Source organism: Rhinolophus sinicus, chromosome 11, assembly GCF_057876585.1.
Source record: "Rhinolophus sinicus isolate RSI-liver-muscle chromosome 11, RSI-T2T, whole genome shotgun sequence".
Classification (NCBI taxonomy): Eukaryota; Metazoa; Chordata; class Mammalia; order Chiroptera; family Rhinolophidae; genus Rhinolophus; species Rhinolophus sinicus.
The window spans coordinates 22235032-22256093 of NC_142511.1; the positions used below are offsets into that span (position 1 = coordinate 22235032).

The 21062-nt window shown below is 49.4% G+C and overlaps 1 protein-coding gene across 3 annotated transcripts in view; it reads right to left on the minus strand.

Moving 5' to 3' along the window:
* Positions 1-269: 269 nt before the first annotated feature.
* Positions 270-21062, minus strand: part of SRGAP2 (SLIT-ROBO Rho GTPase activating protein 2) — a 233196-nt gene continuing 212403 nt past the window's right edge. For 2 of the 3 annotated variants that reach the window (XM_019752457.3, XM_019752456.3), the window contains exons 18-23: positions 17275-17499; positions 13597-13676; positions 11141-11321; positions 9491-9637; positions 5689-6013; positions 270-3588 (exon numbers count right to left, since the gene is read on the minus strand). In XM_019752457.3, coding sequence (XP_019608016.3) covers positions 3205-3588; positions 5689-6013; positions 9491-9637; positions 11141-11321; positions 13597-13676; positions 17275-17499 — 1342 coding nt within the window. In that variant the 3' untranslated portion in view covers positions 270-3204. Of the gene's footprint in view, positions 3589-4946; positions 5042-5688; positions 6014-9490; positions 9638-11140; positions 11322-13596; positions 13677-17274; positions 17500-21062 lie in introns of all 3 variants that reach the window. The other variant, XM_019752460.3, reaches the window with a different exon arrangement.

The following is a 21062-nucleotide window of genomic DNA, read 5'->3' on the forward strand; positions in this document are numbered from 1 at the left end:
GTGGAGAGCTGGAAGTCTTTCTACACCTCTTAGGTTCCACACATGGGCTAAGTAGAAATGCTTGGGGGGAAAAACCCACGTTATAAATGTACCTGTGCTGTGTCTGGTAGCGGGACGGAGAAGGCGGCTGGCTCCCAAGGTCACCTAATGCTTCCTTCTGTTGCCAGGGAAGCCTCCGTTACCCTGGACAAATCACAATCTGTCCTAGGCAGTGGGACTCATGGAGTGGAGATTTCAGGGAGTGGAGAAGGGATACAAACTGCAGCATCGAAACCTAAAAACGTATTTTATTTCGAAGTTGTGCTTTGGATTTTCCCCAATCCAACATCTGTTGAGCGACAGTCTTAGGTTCACACAAAGCATCTCCAAGCATACATACAATATTCCAGTTATCAACACTATTTAAAGAATATACCATTGTACACAAACGTGACATACAAGTCAGACGCCACAACATTGCAATTCCCTGGAAGATCTAACTTCTCTTCTGAACGTAAAGTACATCCACACCAGCCCTTCCAGTGGTCTGTTCATCCTGTTGCTGGCATCATCTCTCCTCATCTCCTTGGGGAGAAACCAGGGTGCCCTGAGGAGGTTGGCTGAGACCAGTGTTTCCAGTTTCCAGGCTGCTGGCTACAAACTCTTTTTCCAAATCGGGATGCTGGTAGCCCCACCCCACCTCTGTTCCCCAGACTGACCCATCAGAGTCTACACCAGGAAAAGGATCCGTGCCCAGGGGTCAGAGTGGGGCTCTCTGCAGCATCATGCTGGTTTAGGCGAGCATGTTTAAGGAAGACTGGTCTCCCTAGGCCCGTGGTGGCCAGCTCCTTTTGGCTTTTCGGTGTAAAAATCACAGTGTGCAACCTCAATTCCAGTTGACTGCAATAAGTTCTGCCGAGGAGGACTCTCCTTCTATGGGTTCCTAGACCTCTCGACAGGACCATCTCACAAGTGTTAGGAGCACCAGAGAGAGGAAGACAACTCGGCTCCCGGAGCTGGGGGAGTCGGTGACCATTCACACACTGTCCGGTTCACGACGCAAATCAGCAGATGGACACTGACCCAAGGGGATGGTGAACACAGTCATGTACAGGCTGAAAGAGAAATAAGGCAGGAACAGAACAGGCCCAAAGCATTGTCATTAAGAAAGTGTTGCTTCTCCTTTCTTAGAGAGGAGTGTGCTGGAGGGAGGAGAAGAGGTCGGCATGGGCACCGGTTTGCATCAGTTGGGTCAAAAGGAATGTAAAGGGTAGGCTGGGATTCCATTTTCAGCAAGGAAACAGATTCTTGGGTATGAAAATCCCTGTTGGCTCAAGACCTGCCTAAGTCCAGGTGACAGACAAGGACAGGCCACTAAACAGAGCAAGAAAAGCCAAGAATCCAGAGGACCGTGGGTTGCCTCTCAGAGGTTGACTCCCTTCATTGAAGGAGCTCATTTCTCCCTTTCATCTCTTGGAATGGTTTCCTGGTGGTGCAGGTTATCGTTCTAATCAGTCATTTCCCACAACGTCCCTCTTTTCCTTAACACAGAAGGAGGACAATCCTACCACTTCCACTATCAACTGCCAACTTCAAAATGTTGGTCCAAAAAGGATCTTCTAGGCTAAAGATACGAAAACTCGGATTTTCCTATCTGAATGGCAACCCATCTCTCCTGAACTACAGAAAACAACAAGGCTAAAAGTGCAGCTTTACAACCAGAAAACTGACAAGAGGAATGAGTTTCAGCTTTAACCCAACTAGGTGCCTGAGACTCATGAGCCTGGGATGGGACTGTCTCCAGCTCTGGTCCTGCTGGGACAACATGATGCTGGGGGAGCTGGGCACTGGGCACTGGGTTGGGAGACTAGATTAAAGCAGACAAGGGCATCGTTTTTGCTTTTTGGAGGGGAACCAGAAAACAGGCCAAAATATTCAGCATCCAATTTTTAATTTTCCTCGATTCCGGCCTTTGGGAAAACATCAGAGCCCGTGGGGCCAAGGTTCTCTTAGTTGTCCTTATTTGGGTAAAAGAAAACAGATTTGAAGGAGAAATGTCTCTCTTTAATCTAACTAGGGCTCTCCCAAGCCCCTGTTGGTCCCTGATGAGAGAGACCTTATAGAATAACCAAACTAGGGGATAAACTTAGGATAAGCTTTCATTTGGGAATACTTTTGGGGTTAGCAAAGCTGAATTTAACTTTTAATAGGATAATGTATTTTATGTCTTAAGTGGAAGGACCCATTTCTTACCTTTTCCAAACCTGCCATAAACTTAATAAAACTCTCTTAAGACTCTTTACCCTAAAACCAGCTATAAAGCTGTCTAATACAGGAAAATGTCTTAAATGGGAAACGGTCCATCAGAGACAAAGACGGGAATCCGAGAAATGTCTATACATTCAGAAAAACTTGAGAAGTTCCATAATAAGATTGGGTTGTAATAGTTCCAGAGGATGGAGAAGAGCAAAAGCAAACACCAATGACCAATCCACACCAATAGAAAGAAGACAGAGAGAAAGCCCCCAACCCCCAAACAGTTTACAGGATTGAGTCCCATCCTGCTCAATTCCCTATGATGGAGAGATTTCAAAGGTTAGGTTCTCTGGCCCAGACAGAACAAGATTTGTAACGGAAACAGGGACCCCTGGTGGCTCCTGTGTGAACTGCCACAATAACTTACAAAGAGACTGTCTAGGACCAGGAGGCTACACATGCCAGAGACTAGAAGTGTGTGTGTGTGTGTGTGTGTGTGTGTGTGCGCAAAACGAAGAACTGACTAAACGGACTACATATGATTCTCTATAATCAGTACCCAAAACAAGATGCCACTGAGAGCTAGATGTCAGTAGCCAGTCATCTGGTCAGGCATCCCCTATGTCTGAGGGGACTGAGACTTCTGCCCATGTCCTTGTGACTTGCCTGGCCAGATTTCACAGTGACCTGATAATGAAAAAAATCTATCTCTGGCTAATCTAAGAACAGCATGTACTGCAGCTGGCTGGATTACGACAACTGGGGGAAGCAGAGGGCAGCGGGAAGGGCAGGGCAGGGTGACAGTGAGGGCTTCATTCCCAAGGTTTTGGGTGACGGGAAGGCTAATTTCTGCAAGAACAACTTAGAATCTAATTTTTCAACTGAAGTCCCCAAGCTAGTTAAATAGGAAGATTTTAATAACAGTCAGTCCCTCCAGCCCCCTTGTGTAGAACAATTAAATTATATCCCTCAGACAGTACAAGACTTGTCAGTGGATTGTGGGGAAGCTGATGAGTTGACACCAGGGCTAGTGGCATTTGTTTTGGGGAAGACAGTGGGCTTGGGCCGTGTGGCTGGCGGCTTGACTGGGGCAGCCATCTTGACAGACTTCACAGGCCGGAAGGCGCAGGCGATGTCCCCAGCAGTGCTGGCACTGCGCTGGAAGGTGGGCTCCGGGTCCTTGAGGAGCTGGGTGTGCAGGGGGCTGGAGGGCTCCGATGTGGGGGCCACCACGGGGGAGGTTTTGAGGGGCTCCAAGGTGTCCAGAACCACGTCAGGGGTGTGCTTGACGGTGCTCTGCCGTTCCAGCTCTCGCAGCTCGTTCAGGGCAGAGTTCATAGTTGCCTCAATATCCTGCAAAACAGGACAAAGGAGGAGGTGAGGCAAATGTAGGGAGAAGTCCCCAAGGATCCTATTTCAACACCATAGGCAAAATCATGGAGAAACCAACTGCAATGAGATGTCCAGATTATTTTACTTGGCCAAAATCCTTGAACATATGAATGTTCAGAATGTGGGGGGAGGGGGACAAAGGGATTTTCATTATCAAGAGATTTTCTTTCCTTTACAAAGAGTGTTGAGATGTTTTTGAGAGTCCTCGGGTTTTAGTGATATGCACTGAAACATCTATGGATGAAGTATTTATATAATCCAATGGGGAAGGAAAAGGGGGATGAACTAAGAGTGGCCAGGAGTTTGGTCGTGAGTCCATGGGATTCATCATCCAGTTCTCTCTACTTTTATGTATGCTTGAAATTGCACATAATAAACATTTGTTTTTAAGTGGTAGAGACGAAGTAGGATCTTTGTTCTCTTGGACTTCAAGGCTGAAGGTGAAGAGGGTTAGTCCTTCCTCCTCAAGAGCCCCTGGCCCTGAAGATTCATCAGGACACCTCCCTGCCCCACCCCCCCACCCAACTTGGTAAAAAAACCATGTCTTTCTACCCATCACCAAGAGAGGGGAACCAAAGAGTGACCAGGAGGGGGCGCCAGAGCCCACATAGGGGAATCACCTGAAAGGCACAGTGGAACACAGCAGATCTTAGGAAATTGCAGTCCTAGCTCAGGGGCTCAAGGCAGAACCAAAGACCCTTGGTATGAAGCCAGCTGCCTCCCAGGGAGAAGCCCCAGCTCCCTCCCTCCCTTCCTCCCCACACATATGTCTCTGGCCCTCCCCACAAACCACCACAGGGCTTCTCCCTGGATATCAGGCTCACATTGAAAGATTGTATGCTCCAAGCAAAGGCCCTGGCGCAAGATGTCTTGGTCCTCCAGGGTGATCCACGGGTTCTGTTGACAGTGATTCAATCTCTGTCATCCCTATGATGTTCTCAAATCTTAAGACGCCCAGGAAGAACTCCATCGCCCTCCACAGTCCCGCTCTGCAGCTCGAGTCTGTCCCAGCTGTGTTCCTATTCTGCCCTTCCTAGTAACACCTGGCCAACGAGGGAGATGGGAGGATTCCCCTGGTGTAACGCAGACTGCAGCCAAGAGCTTAAGTAGAGGCACAGAACAGACGCTAGCAAAGCAAGGCATCTCAGGCCCAGAGCTTAATACTGAGCTTGCCAGGTACACCTTCCCTAAGCAGAGCGCCACAATTAAGCCAATAATAGAGACCATACCCAGCCTCTATTGTCCCCTGGAAGATGGGGTGAAGAGAATCTCAACTGAGTTGAGACAGAAGAGGGCAACAATGAGTCCTCAGTTCCTACCTGGTCTAACGAAAATTATAGAGTTGGGAGAGACGTCTGAGTGAGCTGCTTGGAGCGAGCCTGGTAGTCGGAGTTTTAGAGGTGGGGTTGGATCTCTAATACATCATGGAAAACAGAGACTCGTCAGTGTGGTGTATACATGGAAAGAAGACCCCTGTAACCAGGGAGCTCATCTCCAGTGCACCTGGAAACTTGGGCTGGAAACCTTCTGGTACCTACGTCCCTGGGGGCAGAGTATTTTGGGGCCTTCAAGACCAGAAGCAGATAGTTGACTGACCATCCATCTACTATGAGGGACCAGATATTAGCCTCAGGAAATGGGATGGTGGGGCCACCATAAAAATGTGGCCAGAATTACATCTGAGCCTCAATGCTCGGGCAGCTTCCCAAAGTCTATCAGGGTCTCAAGACTTGCAACCTGGGCTGAATGGACTCTATCAAAATACTCTATCTGTGACTGATTTAAAAAGATGACAACAGCCTTGCAAATAGCCCATATATGCACAAGAAGTTGGAATTTTTTTGTATTCTGTCTTCAAGTTCTTTTTGGGGAGAGAGAGGTCGGCACATGTTTTGGAAAGCTGTCTTATCAGGTCCAGATGTCCAATAGTCCCTGAACTCAGTATACAATGTACAAAGCAACATTCTGTTTCAAGTTCTGTCCTTATCAGCATGGGCTGCACTAAGCAGTAGTGACAAGTGGAGAGTCATGCCAGCTGTTTGTCCAGGAGCCCTCAGTTACCTGTGCGATGACCTCAGGATCCACAGGCCGATGGTTATTGAAGCTTTTTGACCTTCCGGCTGTCACTGTCTTCCGGATCTGTGGACTGTCCAGCCGATTCTTCAGGGACGAGTGGCGGCTGATGGAGTTGAGGCTCCCATGCCCACTGATGGAACACTTATCTGGCCCTTCCTTGGGGAGACTCTGGCTCATGATAGGCTGGGAAGATGGGCGGCAGCTAGCCCCCACCCCCGGGGAGGTGGAGTCAGTCAGGGAACTGCTCAGCCCATGGCTGTCGCTCCGAAATGTTTTCCGGATGCTCCCGGATTCTGGCCGTTTCCTTTGCCTTCAATCACAAACAGAGAGGGCAGTGTGACCAGGGAGCCCCAGTTCCAAGGAAGCTAGCATGTGTGAAAGAGGGGCAGACGCTGGCACCCATGAACTTCTGGAAGGAGAGGGACACACAGCAGGCTCTCTCCTTTGCTTTTTCCATGTCTCTGTTCCCCTGCCACCCCCACCTGGGTAAAGGAGAAATGGATACTTACTTGGTAGTCGTGGGCTTTGAGTTCTCAAGGTATAAGGTGCTGTCAGGAAAAATGTCTGATTAAGCGGAAGTTTCTAATGGGAGAGAGATTCATGGAAAGGCCCCTCTATTACCTGCTTTGAACAGAAACCAGGCCCCAGGCAGGAGAAAAAGTCTCACCATCACCAAGGATTGAGGAATTGCTGGTAAGAGGAGAGTTGACGTTTCCAGATTTTAGCCTGTTTCTTAGTCCAACTACAAGGTTGTAACCATTTCGGGCTTTGGCAAGAGGCTGTTTGTTGCTCTTTTTGCAGACATGGAACAGAATATTTTTCAAGAAGCTGCAATGTTGCATAGTTAGGGCCAAGTTTGTACGTTTTCTTAGGGTGAAAATCCATCTATATGACCCTAAGTCACCCAGCACTGGGTTGAACCCTGGCTCTGAGTCAATCTGTTTCAGACCACTAAGGCTCTCATACAAAACAGTTTGGCAGAGTCCTAGCTGTATGGGTGTTGCCTACTGCTGAATAATTTCATTTTCTTTCGGAATCAGATTCTAAAGGACCTGCTCTAAGAAGCAATAAAACTTCTGGTCTGGGATGGCAGCTGAGCAGCTCTGATCTTGAATCTATGAAAGACGACTGGGTTGAGGTGGGAGCTGAGGACGGAAGAAGGGTAGGGGTCGGAGGACCTGAAGACGAGCTAGTGTGAGGCAGGGCCCGCGTTCTAAGTCAGCCCGGCCCTCTTCCCTGCTTAGGTGTTCCTCATGTACGTCCCTGGGGCCTGGGCCGGGACCTGGAATGTAGTAGCTACTCCATGAAGCTGGCGGCTCGGCAGTTTAGCCGTGGGTGCCAGCCATTCTTGAGTGGAAAATGATGTTCTCTGTGTCTTACAGGGAGGGCCCAGCTGAAAGGACTCTTCCTGTGCTAAGTCTTCCCTGGTATCCCAAGTCCAACGGGGGGGCAGAATCGATCACTCCCTCTTCTGTTCCTTCAGAGCATCTACGGCACTGCTTTTTAGTTACCTGTCTATACAGCATTTACCCTGCCAGACTGAGCTCTGAGGCCAGGGGCCATCTTAGTCCTCTGAATAACCAGCATCAGTGCTTGCCATAACAGTAGGTGCTTAATAAATGTGTGAAACTAAATTGAAATACCACACCCCAATTACTCCGCTGACTTCCTTTGTCCCCTTGAGGATGGCTGACTCGCAAGGCGAAAGCTGCTGAGATCTGTGGAGTGGCCTGGTGTGTGCCAGGCTCAGGGCCAGGCCCCAGGGATGCAAAGAGAGGAAGACAGAGTTCCTGGTTTCAAAGATCTCAGCCTGGTTGGGGATCTGAGGGCAGCTTGGGTCCTAAGAGATACTTAAAAGGCTTTGGGAAGACAGAATAAGGGCACATAACTCAGCCCTGAGGAACGTGAGGGTGTCAGAAAGAGGTAAGTCTTCGGACTAAGTCTTGAAGGGAGAGGAGAAGGTAATTAAGGGGAGAGACAGCAGGCGTGAAGGTCCAGGGATGAGAGAGAACCTGGGGCACTCAGGAAAGTGAGGGGCCTGGGCAGGAGTTGAGGCTGGAAGGCAGTCACTCCTAAGGGTGTGATATGCCCGGCTGGGGGCTGCTGCTCCCCATTGACCAGCTGGTGTCCAGGTAGCCCAGGTCCTCCAAACACCCCATCCTGACACCACCAAGCAAGGAGCTCAAGAGAACCTCCTTGATTTTCTACAAGACGTTCGTTCATCTTTTGACTGTGTCAGCTATGGTTCCCTATAACTCCTTTGTACAAATGGCATCAAATAATATGATGGCTTAAAAACGTGTACCTAACTAATTACTCTCCCTCCACCAATCCTGCCTTGGTTTCTGGGTTAATTACAGGCTTATAACCTTATGATTACAGGCTTAAAATTAACATAGACTTGCAAATAAGGAAAAAAAAAAATGATTAGCCCACAGTCACTTTTTACTAGCTTGCCCTCCCAGCAAGGCAGTATGCTGGAGGGAAATAAAATCCTCAATCCTTTTTACTGATCTGACTTTGATTATAACATCGACTAAGTGAGCTGAATAAGCTACTTTACTAACTTGAGGGCGAAAGAGCTGGAGAAGAGCCACGTGCCCCAACCACTTCCCCTGCTACCGTCTGGTTGGAAAAAAGCCAAGAGATCTGGGCGACCTGGTGCAGTTTAAAAACAACAAGCATCTTTTATTCTCCTTCCAGTTTCAGTGTCCAGAGGCTATGGTTAACAGGTTTTCAATGTGCAAATCATTTCATTCCTCCAAAGCCAGAGGGGAATAAAAACTGTACATCATCTCCAATCCATATTCATCAGGAGTGCCCTGGGGCGTGTCATCCTGCTGGCACTGGGCCAAGTTTCAGGGTCTGGCGGAAAGAGGTCTGTAGGCTTTGGGACTTGGTGTCTGGCCCCTTGAGATGAGATTAGTTCTCCAATAACCTGAATGTCTCGAGGGGAGGCAGCAGCACGCAGGCGTGGGATCCCTCTAGGCAGCCAGATCGGGTGTGGGTGGAGTTAAAACCCCAAAGATGTCGCTAACAGCCACAGTGAAAGCTGGGGGCAGAGTTAAGAGCCTGCTGGACAGGAGTGGGAATCTGCAAAGGGACTAATAGGGAAGGATAATACACAGGGCTAAAGCAATAGGGGAAAATGGGAAATTATTTTTACTGGTGTTAAAGGACAGACAGAAAGGGAGCTAGGAGTTAGACACTGAAGAAAGAGCTCAGGACAAAGAGCTCAGGGGGCATAGTGGTCTCCTTTCCTCCACAGGAGTGAATGCGGGACAGGGGGAGAAACAGACACATGACATCTAAATAAACCCATCTGGGGTAACATGAGCCTAGTAGAAGACACACAAGACTTCAAATCTTCCGGCAGACAAGGGCCAAAGAAGACATCACAGACAATTATTTGAGTAAGAACTGGAAAAGAGAAGGCACCTCTGAGAAACAGTACAAAAGCAAGTTGCCTTAAGTGACCAAAGCTTTGGCCAAAGTTGTAGCAGTCAGATGGCCAGGAAGGTCAGAGCTGAGGCACTGCGGGAACACAGTGAGCTCCGTTCTACAGCACGAGGGCAGCTAGCTGGGCCCCTGGACCTCAGGAGGTCTGCGGAGCTTCCTCAGCCCTGTCTGCCTTGGAGCAGCAAGGAGCACATGCAAACTGTTAGGCCGGCGGGGGGTGGGGGGCGCCCTCTGTGCAGCACAGGAATGGAGAGGGGCTTCAGGCCAGAGGGTGAGGCTGGGTGAGGCAAGTCATTCAGAGGAGCAGAAAATGAAAAGCAGAGCTTACTTGTTGATGTTTGCAAGATAAATATCGGCTACATGACCCCCACTGGGACAGCTGGCCCCCACTCTGGCTGTCACCTTTTCTTCAGGTGGCTCAGAAATGACCTCAATCTCAGACTTGGGGCTGGACCTCTCCACGACACCGTCCTCGCTGGGGGAGAAGGGGCAGGCAGGCAGGGAAAACAACACAAAAAGCAGTGTTAAATCGGCAAGATGGCCCCCCAACACACACACGACCCCACAATGGCTCTGAGGTAGCAGCAGCGCCTGGCTGGGCTAGCTCTGTGAGCAGAGGCGAGGAAACCTAAGGGTCTTGGGAGGGTCGTTTAAATAAAAATAAATAGTCCCGCTGAGTTCTGCGGGGTCCTCAGCAACTCCGGAGAGCTGGACTAGGGGACACCTGGGTTCACGGCACCTGCCTTCCACCCCACGCCGCTGTGCTGGGGCCACCTCCCGGAGAGAGAGGAGGCCAGTCCAGGTTGCGGTTTATTTGCTGAGGTCCTGAGCACTGCTGGGTAAGGACAGTCCGCTCTGCGGTGGCTCTGCAGATGCCGACGTTGAGGTAGGACCTCGCCACACTCTGTCGTAGCGTATCCAGCCCCGCTTAGAGCGTCCCGGCTGGTCCCCGGTCTCTCCACTGCTCTCCTGGCCCCTCTGGCTACTGATGACAAAGGCAGCCCCTTCTCCCCCACAATTCATCTTCTCTCAGTCCTGTAGTGAAGTCATAATGCTAAATTTGGGAGGGTCCTGTCCACGCACAGATGGCCACCAGGTTTGCGATGTTATCAACAGAGGGAGGATTTCCCCGCAGAACGAGCTGGGGAGAGGCTGGGAGGGTGCAGACTCATTCAGGATATCAACCTTTAAAAAATAATATTAAGGGAAGGACTAAAAACACTGACAGCATCGTATCCAAGGGGAGGGAGTTAGGGCCAGAAGCAGGGCAAAGGGGCAGGGAGGCTGGCTTGGGTCCATGGGGAAAAGCCTTCCTGCTGGAAGCCATTGCTTCAAAGAGGGGGAATCAGCCAACAACCCATCTGATGGAGTCTCCTGGGACCAGTTCACATTCTCTTTATTCCCTTACAGTCTTTCTCCTCCTCTCCCATCTTTCCCTAAGTCTACCTCATCCGGGTTAGATAAACTGGGTCATTTCTACAAGGCTGCTTAAAGCTACATTTGTCTTAGAAAAGGAACTAACTCATCATTTTCATTTAAGTGGAAAAAAACGCCATCAGTGGCTCAACAGGTGGGGGTGGACATAGTTGTTTAAAAAAAAGGAAGAGCAGTCAAAATGTTTTCCCACCCGTATCTTTCCAGAAAGGAAATGTAAGTGGTCAAATAATAACCCCTCATTCTCACTCATCAGGCATAAGTGTGGATGAGCACTAGCTGGCAAGTGTCTAGGGACGGGTAGGGGTATGGGGGGGGGTCGGGGCTGGGGGGGGAGGGCAGTGGAGGATTGATTTTACAGGAGAAAAGAGTGTGGAACAATTAAAAAACAATTCTCCACTGAGTCTGGGGGCTATCCAGGAACTGTGTGAACTCATGACCATGCTGGTGCCCCCTGGGGTTGGTCTCCCTCATCCTCCTATGGCTCCTGAAATAAAGCCTCTCTCCCACAGGGACCCCTAAAGGTGCAGGGGGCCCAACGTACGTGTCTTGGACCACGATGTACTGATGGGGGATGAGTCCGTCGATGCCATTGTGCCGACCTTCCCACCAGTCGTCGGAAGCCCGTTGGTAGAGCAGCAGGGACGCCCCCTTCTTAAAGGACAGCTCTCGGGCTGTGCGGCCCACGTAGTCAAACTTGGCAATGGCCTCGATAGGCTCGCACTCTGAGAGCGGGGGAAAGAAGGAAACACATGTTGTTGGGACTCAGACTCCGGAAACCGAGAGGAAAAGCCCAGTCAGCTGAACTTGCAGTGGTGGGAAGCGAACTTTATGTGAATAGGCCGTGGGTAATGTATCAGCAGGTACCTCCCGTGGAGACTGTGCCGTTATCCTGAAAGCACCTGTACACCTTTCTTGCCTTTGCTCAGACTGTTTCCCCCACCAGGAATCCCTCTCTCTCTCATCTACTTAATGAAACACATGAAATCACAACGCAAACATCACCTGCTTCCTACAGTAACTTCTTTGGTATTTCCTGAGCTCCTTAGGCCAACCTCTACCCTTGAACTCGCCATACTGTATTTGTAAGCATGATTATTTTTTTATTATAAAATAAGCCCATTAATTACAGAACAGTTATCATATTTTAAATAATTTATGCTATCCATTCCCCTAGTAGAACATGAGCTTTTAGTCTCTATAAAGAGAAAAATACCTTGCCCAATTAACTTTCTAAGGAGCAAAACAGGGAAATGTATTTTGTGGGCAATATATGGAAAAACGTGCATTAAAATGATTTGAAAAATTATAAAGGGTTTGCAAATGCAATTTATTTTTACTTTTCTGTGAACTTCTATCTCCTCGTCTATAAAACAGATACCTGTGCTTTTTTCATGAAGTTACAAGGAGTGAATTAACAATAATTTTTTAAAATTAAATTTATTGGGGTAACATTGGTTAATAATATATTTCGGTGTACAACTTTATAAAATGACATCTGTGTACGCTGTGTGCACCCTACCGGAAGTCTAGCCCTTTCCGTCACCATATATTTGACCCCCTTGACCTTCTTTGCCCCCCCCCCACTCCCTTTCCCCTCTGGTAACAACCATTCTGTTGTCTCTATCTATGAGTTTGGTTTTTTGTTTGTTTGTTCAGATTAATAACAATTTGTAAAAGTGCTTAGAACAGTGCCTGGCCCATAGTAAATGCCATGTATGTGTCAGCCATTCTTCTTCTCCTCACCATTATCTTTATCTGTTCTGGCTGCAGGGAGGCATCAGAGAGCAAAAGGAAGGCCCCCAGAAACCTGGAACCTGAGGTCTAAGTCAGATATTCTGAGTAGTGAAGAGAAAGGCTACTTACAAACAAGACCATGCCTAGAGAGCCCTGGCTAGTCTGCTCCTGAACGGGCAGGGCTGAGATCTCACGGCACAGGTGGCAGACCAGAGACGGCCTATCTACGTATGCGTCTCAGTTCTGTACAGCCTCAGGCGTGGTACGTGACCTCTCTGACCTCAGCTTTCTCAATTATAAAATAGCAGCCTTAGCTGTTTCGCCAGGGATGAGGCGACGAGACATAAAGCCTCTAGCGTGCTGGGCACACGGGGGCTCTAACCAACCAAATAGGGACTTCTCTAGCTCACCCACCCCCTCCCGTAATGTGGCAAATTATCACACCCATCCATCTGACTTCAGGATCCAAATAAGCAGCCCTAATTTTTCCTCCTATAAAAGCTGGCTGGGGATTGTGGAATTCACAGCAAGACAGAGAACAGGGAAAGCTCTGCAGACTGTGCCATTTCGTTCTCATGCCCAGAAAATTCTGAGGCCTCTTGTCAGTTGCCCAGACTTCCAGAGTCCGAGTGATCCAGAAACGGGGTGTGGAACTGTCAGAAGGAGGGGGAAACGTGCTGCTGGCGGGACAGCCCCTAATAAATCATGGCACTGCTGAGGGGCCGCAGATGACAGCTGTGCGTTCCACCTCTTGATGCGCACCCATCAGGCCACGCCGCACTTGCACGCCTGCACTCTGGAAAGGGTCATTTTTTCCAGTCGGCAGGCGTGAAAGCGTGTGGTTTCCGTGCCCTGATTTCCACTCCCCTCTGGCTTGCTTCTGTTCGGTCCTTGGCACCCAGCTTCTCTATCCCCAGGATTACTGATTTCCAAATGAGCTCTCCTTCACTTTGGTCTCTAGCTACCTGGCAGGAGTCTGTGACAGGAACTGACGTCACACCAGTGAGACAAGGAGCTGGGAGGTGGGGGAAGGACAGGGTTTTGGGGCAAAAGGTTGAAGGGCTGTGAAAGGTCTAGCTCTTCGCCTCTGGTCTAATCCAGGGACAGTTCTGTGTAAGACGGTGGGCAGCCTCTGTGAGAAAGGGGAAGAACTAAAGGAGGGCTCCCTGCCTGTCCTCAGGAGACTGCTGGGCAGGGAGGCCATCGGGAGCATGGATGGCCTTCACATCGGCGGCCCCACGGACCCCAAGCAGGACCTCGTACCGTCATCGCTTGTGTGGTGCTCTGTGGCCACATCCTGGGTGGAGTCTTCAGCCGAGGTAGTCTCTCCGTGAGGGCTGTCACTGCAAAAGAAGCACGAGTAACTAGGACCTCAGCGCTGGCTTCCAAAATTCTTGTCTTCTTCCTCAGAGCAAGGCCACGGAATCTATCTTATGCTCGCTATGTTCTGATTGCACACTAGAGACAAATGCTAATAATGAACTCCTGAGGTTCTCTAGTCTAATTCCTGTGACAAAAACTATTTGAGACGACTTAGAATATCTTGAGACAAAGGGAACCCCCTTTGAACTCATAAATCTTTTTGAAAATATGGAACCACTCAGCTCCTCAAGGGCTGTTTCTCTAGGTGAATTAGTTCCCGGAGGGAGCATGATGGAAGAAATACACTAGGCTCTAGTATCAGCTACAACTGGATCCAAAAGCCAGCTATCACCTGGTCGCTGTGTGATCCTGAGCAAGTTAATCTCTTTAAGCCTTAGCTACCAAATCTGTAAACTGAGGATAATGGTCCGCATACCTCACAGAATTGTGTGAGGATTCAATGAAATAAGAGGGGGTGATTAATAAGCATAGTTCCTTTCCTTCTTTCTCATTTGTCTTGATGTCTCTATGCTGCTTTGTGATTTAGTCTGTGTGCTTGTGAGAAAGTGGGAGGTGAGTCCTAGAAATGGGGGTGGGGGAGGTGAAACAAGAGCAGGGGAAGAAGAGTCTGCTGTGGGCGAGACTCTGCAAGAGGACAGGGGATGGAAGCCGGGTCAAATTCCTGAACAAACTAATGGAGGCTAAAGTTATCCAGGGTTGGGCATCGAGAATGGCCAGGGCACTTAGTAGGTAAGTGGTTTCGCCTCCTGACCTCCTGGCTTGTGGACTTCAGAGTGCATGGCGATGCGTGGGCACCAGGGAGTTCTTACTTTCTGAAAGGCAGGAAAAACCAAACAAACCCTGTTCATTTCTGAAGGTTTCCCTCTGGCAGTGGCTAGTAACGAATGAGCCTTTCCCGGTACTTCTATGCACCATCACCCTCTCATCCCACCACCAGCCTCGGGTTTCTACCTTTGAGCCTATAGCCTCTCCCTTCTCATGGGATGGGTCCTTCAGTCCCTCAAAGTCCCTCAAAGACCAGGGGACCACTTCAGAACTCACCCCATGTGCAGCAAGTCCATTTCAAGGAGGTTCTTAGACTCCAGAGAACATTCTGGGAAGATGTTAACAGGGATTCTTCTTTGTCAAAAAAGGTGGGCATGATTTCTCTGTTTTCTAGGCCTAAACACCCTCTGATGTATTTGGGGACATTCTGGAAACCCTCAGAGCCTCAGGGGTGCATAGGGCAAAGGCTCACGTTCCCCCAGGGCTCCCAGCCCATCTATGTGGCCATCCACTAAGGGCTGGTTCTCAAACTTCAGGGAGGCCAGCGTGGCTTGTTCAAATCAGACTGCCTCGCTCCCCAGAGCTTCTGATTCACTAGGTCTGTCTGCATTTCCAACCAGTCCTACGTGACACCGGAGCTGTTGGTCCGGGGACCCCACTTTGAAAATCACCGCTCTTATGTAAAAGCAAGATGATGCTTTTCAAAGGTCCCCTCTAATCTTAAAATCCTACGCTTCTCTCACTCCACACCCACACTGCAGCGACCCCTAGGCCCACCAACTCCTGCCGTCTCAGAGGAGGCCTAGCATGCCACCTGGCCGGCATTCCTAGAAAACCTGTTCCAGTCTCAAGACTGCTAAGCGTGGTGAAATGAGACTGGCCTCTCCTCTCACAGCTGCAGAGAGGCCGAGTGGCCCGGTGCTCCCTCTTCCTGGCTGTTCTGGTCTCCTGGCCATTCTCCAAGATTCTGGGGCTCTAGCACCCCTTTTGCCACTCCTCCTTCACCTCCTCCATCGATCTTAGCTCACTGCACTGGCACTTCTCTCTCTCCCCAAAGAAGAGGAGAGGCTCGGAGCCTTCTCAGTGGGTATGAATCCAGAGGTCAGACGGTCCCTCTAACCCCAAAGTCATTTACTCTTGACCCTCGGGTGCTTCTGGCCTGAGGCCCGGGCCTCCCACCCAGTCTGTGGTAGTTACATCCCTGACTCATCTTGTGGTTTTTCCAGAGGCTGCTAATAAATGTCGGGTGTACAACAAACAACAAGGGGCAGAGGAGAGCACCTTGGAGAGAACTGGAGGAAGCTGCCCTCCGGTTCACGCTCCCGGAGACACCCCGCCCCCACCCCTCCTGGGGCTGTGGGGGGCTCTGTGGCCTGGGATCAGTCCAGAGCTGGCAGCGGTTTGATATTTGAGAAGTGAGGGCAGACTTTAGAGGGAAGGTAACACAGGAATTGGGAACACTGTTCCACAGCTTTTCAACACGCATACGAGGGGGAAACGAACTCTCTAAGTCACACGCACGAAACAGCTCCCTAGAGCCGCCCAGCCAGCAGGCCGAGACCGAACAACCTCCCAGGTCCCCACCAACCATCTGTCAGGGACAAAAAGCTTTCTCTCCAAGCTGGCAAGCCTAGGTTTCCCCAGTTCTGACCCAGATGCTGGGATCTGCGGGACAGTGGAGAAGACTGGACCCAGGGATGTCAGGGATAGTTTGATGTTCACAGACACAGCCTTCACTCCTTGGGCAGGATGCTCCTTCTGTGGGGACCAGGAAGAAGCGTGGACTGAGTGGCCTCTAATTAAGTAAACAACTCCCCTGTCCTCCCTACCTCAGTTGATAGCAATGGGACTGGCTGAATTGGTTCCAGATGTTGAATTCAGATGGAATCTGATTTGGACTATGCTTTCAGCCCAGGCTGAAACTTTATTTAGGGGAAGCAGGGAGAGGGCAGAGGAGAAGGTAAGACATGTTAAGGAATAAAAGACAGAGGCAACTGTCTTGTGTTTAGTGGGAAAATGACATTGCATGTGGTACCCTGGGGGCACTGTAGGGTAGTGAACAGTGTCCTGTCCTAAAAGAGAAGCCCAGGGTTGGAATCCCCACCATTGGGGTGGCCTGAAAGATTGTCACCGGGCTCTCTGCGTTGCAGTGACTGACTGTGTCTGTAAAATGGAAGTAGTGATTCGTTATTTGCTGGCGGAAGGGTCTGTGTGCCTTAGGATCCTGTCATATCTCTGCTCCCAGGCTAGGGCATGACAAACCTCACATCACAGAATTCAATCCCACTTTGTGGTAGAACTGCGCCAACATGCCGAACACGGAGCTTATCCCTCTTTCTCTTCACGGATTTCTGAAGTCACTCTAAATGATCATCTTACAAACCCCAGTCAGGAAATGATGCCTCATATCTAAACTCTTCCCAATAAGCAATTCTCCAGGAACCAGGGTTGTTTTCCTCACAACGCACAGCATAGAGTCGGAGCCTGAGAGACACTCGTGAGTGATGAACGGCAGTTCTACGTACAGCTTTCTAAAATTTCCTTTCCTGGAGATTAACATTACTATTATTGTTGCTGTTATCTTTCAGAATGTTCCCTCACCACTCAGAACTCATAAAGAAAGGGAGGTGGCATGAAGTGGCACACACTCTGTAGGTCAGGTGGGGCCCTGCCTACACTGTCCCCAGATCCTGGCAACTTGAAGCACCTGGGAGTGGGAGAATCTAGGTGCTGCCCTCTGGCCCCACTGGGTGAGCTGGGGACGCCCTCCCCTCCTCCAGCCGAGTCCCCTACCAGTAATCCTCTGTGCTTCCTCCTCGGCTGTAGACCGGGCCCTCCAGCTCCCTGGAGTTTGGGAAGATGTTCTCATGCTGGATGATGATGGTTTTGATCAGCTCGTTCACGTGGGCTTGGCAGGACACCTGGTCATGGCCCTCGGGCACTGACATCAGCGAGGGCCCGAAGCAGATGGCGAGGTTGTAGGGGTCCATCATGTTCTCTTCACTGAACTGTGATAAGCTGAGAAGGGAAAGGGGACAAGCTGGCAGGCACTCGCATGAGTGCCCAGAACACAATCAGAGGAGGCACAGCCAAGAGCAAGAACAGAAGTTCCACAAATTGCCACCTGCTCTTCTGGGCATCAGAGCCCTTCTAGAAAGTTGGCGCAGGGAGAAGAGAATGACCACCAGCATGGTCACTCAGGAGACAAGGAAAGGCAGAGAAGTGCCTCCATGAAGGTCTTGCCCACTTCTCTCTCTCCAGCTCTGCTGAAATCCTACTGGCCACCCTATTACCACCCCCACCCCAGGCCTTGGCCACCAACCCCACCCTGCCTTGAGAACACACCACTCTGCAGTCACATACAGCTCCCACGCACTAGGCTGACAGAGCAGACGGGGACCCTCAGGCTGCCTTGGTAATAACAGGGTTAGAAGACACAGGCATTGTGCAGCGGGCACCTTCTTGCCTAGCAAAATCATCAAATTATTAGGGATATTCCAGTCTGAGCTCTATCTAGCCTTATATAAAAAATAGGCAACCGATTAGCTTTTGTATTCCATCAAGCCGGTGAATTTCTTTCTGGAATAGCTAATGCAATTGTTTTTCATTTTCATAATGTCCTTCTCTATTATTACATTCAGGATTTATTCTGAAAAAGGTCAGCATGCTATTCAGCTTCTGCTCAGGCTTTCCCTGAATGCGGTCTGACTTTATCACCGGGTATTTATTTATTCTGGGAACTCCCTCTTTTCAGCCAGCAACTGCTCCAGCCACACCTCCAACCTCGGGCCTTCAGTGAGACACTGCGCCCGACGAGCCCTCACTGGTCTCTATCTGTCCAGGCACTGAAGGCTGGGCCAGCTCTGGACACACCCGCTCCCACCCCATGCCACCCCCAGGCTGCAGAACTGTGAGCTCTGCTAAGGAGTTCTGCCTCCCTCAGGGGCATCAGCAGGAAGTCTCCAGCACCTGATTCTGCCAGAGCCTGAGAAGGTGTCAAAACCTTCTGTGCTGAACCAGAGGCCTGAGACTCGAGTAGCTGTTCTTCAGAATTGGGCAGAGTTTATTTCTAATGTATCCCACATCCAGATCCAAATCCAAATTACCAAGCTGGTCTCTAACTCAATGGTTCTCTCCTCAATGAAGATTCTGGTATGTGCCCCACGTCCCTAAGAGACTCCCTGCAGAACATGGGGAATGGTACAGTGGATGCGAACAACTGCCGGGGGAGAACTGGCAGGATTCAGAATCACTGTTCTCTAGGACCTCGTCAGATGCGGGAGGCCGGCAATGGGTGAGCTTATCAGCAATCCAGTGGCTGGACTGCTTCACAAGAGGTCATCAAAATTGAATTTTATAATCCTCCCTCCCCTGGCTCCTGAGTTAAAACAGAGCAGAGATTCAGAAAAGGCTGGGAGAGGTTTCCAAGTCTATTTGGTCAAATAAAAACTGGGGAGAGACTGGACATTACCTGGGTAACCTCAGCAGGGACAACAGAGGCATGAGGCACCACAGGCTGAAGTTGTAGCTAATCCCAGGCCGGCCGGTTCCCGGAGTCATGGGGACACGGAGGAGGGAGACCCTGTTCCTACAGTGTGGTCTGACAACATTTTGGTAACATGGAAGGAAACCGGTAGTTACTAGGAAGTCTGGTGGTCAAAGGGAAACAAACTCTAGCCCTGAGAGTCTCCATCAAAGCTCTGTGAGAGGAGAGTCCTTGCAGAGCCTTCCAAGACAAAGACTGTTTGAGTCAGAGGTGGCTGCAATGACTGGGGGTTTGAGGGGGACACAGCTTTGTGAACTGAGGTCTCACAGGTCCAGGTCCATTTCTTACTCCCATTAAAATAAACACCAAGATCCTTTCATCTCTTCCAATCTATAGTGGGAAAACCTAAGTTTAGGAGCTAAAGCCATGGTTCTTAACTCTTTGGAGGATATAGGCTCCTACAAGAATTTGACCAAAACTAGGGGTTCTTGCCCCAGAAAAATTCATATGTGCACATACAAATGCACACGATTTTGTATATGATGGTGCTACTAATCATTGAAGACACCAAAGGCTGTACTTAGTATAAGACAGACCTCCAACACTGGGCTTTTATTTTTAAGGAAATACTGAAATGAATAACACACGGTAACAGTTTCCTCTGCAAAAAAATGTTGGTGTCAACTGATATACATGCATCTTCTCTAAAAGCTGTACTGTATTTCTATAATTTAAATCTATAACATTACGAATCCTCCCGACTGATTTGAACTCATCATCTTTTGTGCATCTTAAAAAGGTTTGGAGTCGTGGCTGGGAACAGGCTTTGGGGGGGCAGGAATGAGAAAAATCAGGATTGGTGTGGGAAACTTGTTTTTTATCACGCACTTTTTTGGACTTTTTCTCTTTAATGATACACATCTGCCTCTTTGATTAAATTTAAAAAGAAAAAACAAAATATCCCAGAATTTTAGGCTCAAACAGTCCTGCTTTTGAGTCCCGGCTCTGCTGTTTGCCAGTTCCTTGGCTTTGTCTAGTCCCCTGGTTTATTCATTGTAAGCTAAGGGCCATTTTGTGCCTCCTCCATGGGGGATTGTGAAGATTAAATGAGGTGATGTATGCAAAGCATCGAGCACAGGGGCTGGCACAGACGTGGTGTTCAGTAAGCATTTTCTGTAATTATAATACCCTGACTGCTTCTTGACATAGGACCCTTGACTCTAGTCAGGGAACAGAAAGCTGGGCTGCCGACATTTGGCATATTGACTTACAGGAGTCTACCCTCTTTCTCCTGACCGCATTCTCTAACAAGCGGAGGGCTCTAGATCCCAAAATCAAACCGTTAAATCGTCAGGGAGAACAATGAGCTTTGGACAGACTGTTTTAAATACGTGACATTTCACTTAAGAACGTTCAGCTTCGCAGGCCTCAGGGGTTTGATTTGGCAACAATCAACAGACTGTGGGTAAGAGGTTATGCAGAAGGTTTGATTTTTAGGTTTGAAAGGGATGAAGAGAAACTGTATGGTTCGTCACAGCCCCAGGCAAATCGTGGGGCTGAGAATCCATCAGGCCTTTAAAGGCTTTCACAATCCGAGACACCACAACTTCCCTCTATAAATCCATGACTTACCAGCCTTCCCCAGGCTTCTCCAAAAGGCTCGGGAAGAGACAAGAATTGAAAGGTAATTCTGGGCGATTCTTTCGGATGGTCCTTCAAAAGCATTCCCGCACTCCCCTGGCCTGTAGCACCTTCCTCCTTCCTCTGTGATCCCCAACTTCTTAACCGACTTGCCTCTGTTCCCTTATGTTCTATCTTCCTTCCTAAGCAGCGGATTCCATTCTTTCTCACCTCCTCAAGAATATCACTCCAGCAATTGTCCTGGATCTTTTTCATCATCAGTTTTTCTTCTCTAGAGGTCATTCCCACCAGCAAACAAACATGTAGTCTTACTGCCCATCTTAAAAAAGATTCTCTCTTAACCCCATATCCACACCAGATTACGATTCCATTTCTCTCCTCTGTAATACAATTCTTTGACAGTTAGTTGTCTATACCAGTTGTCTCTATTCTCTGACTCTTCTCCACCCCTTCT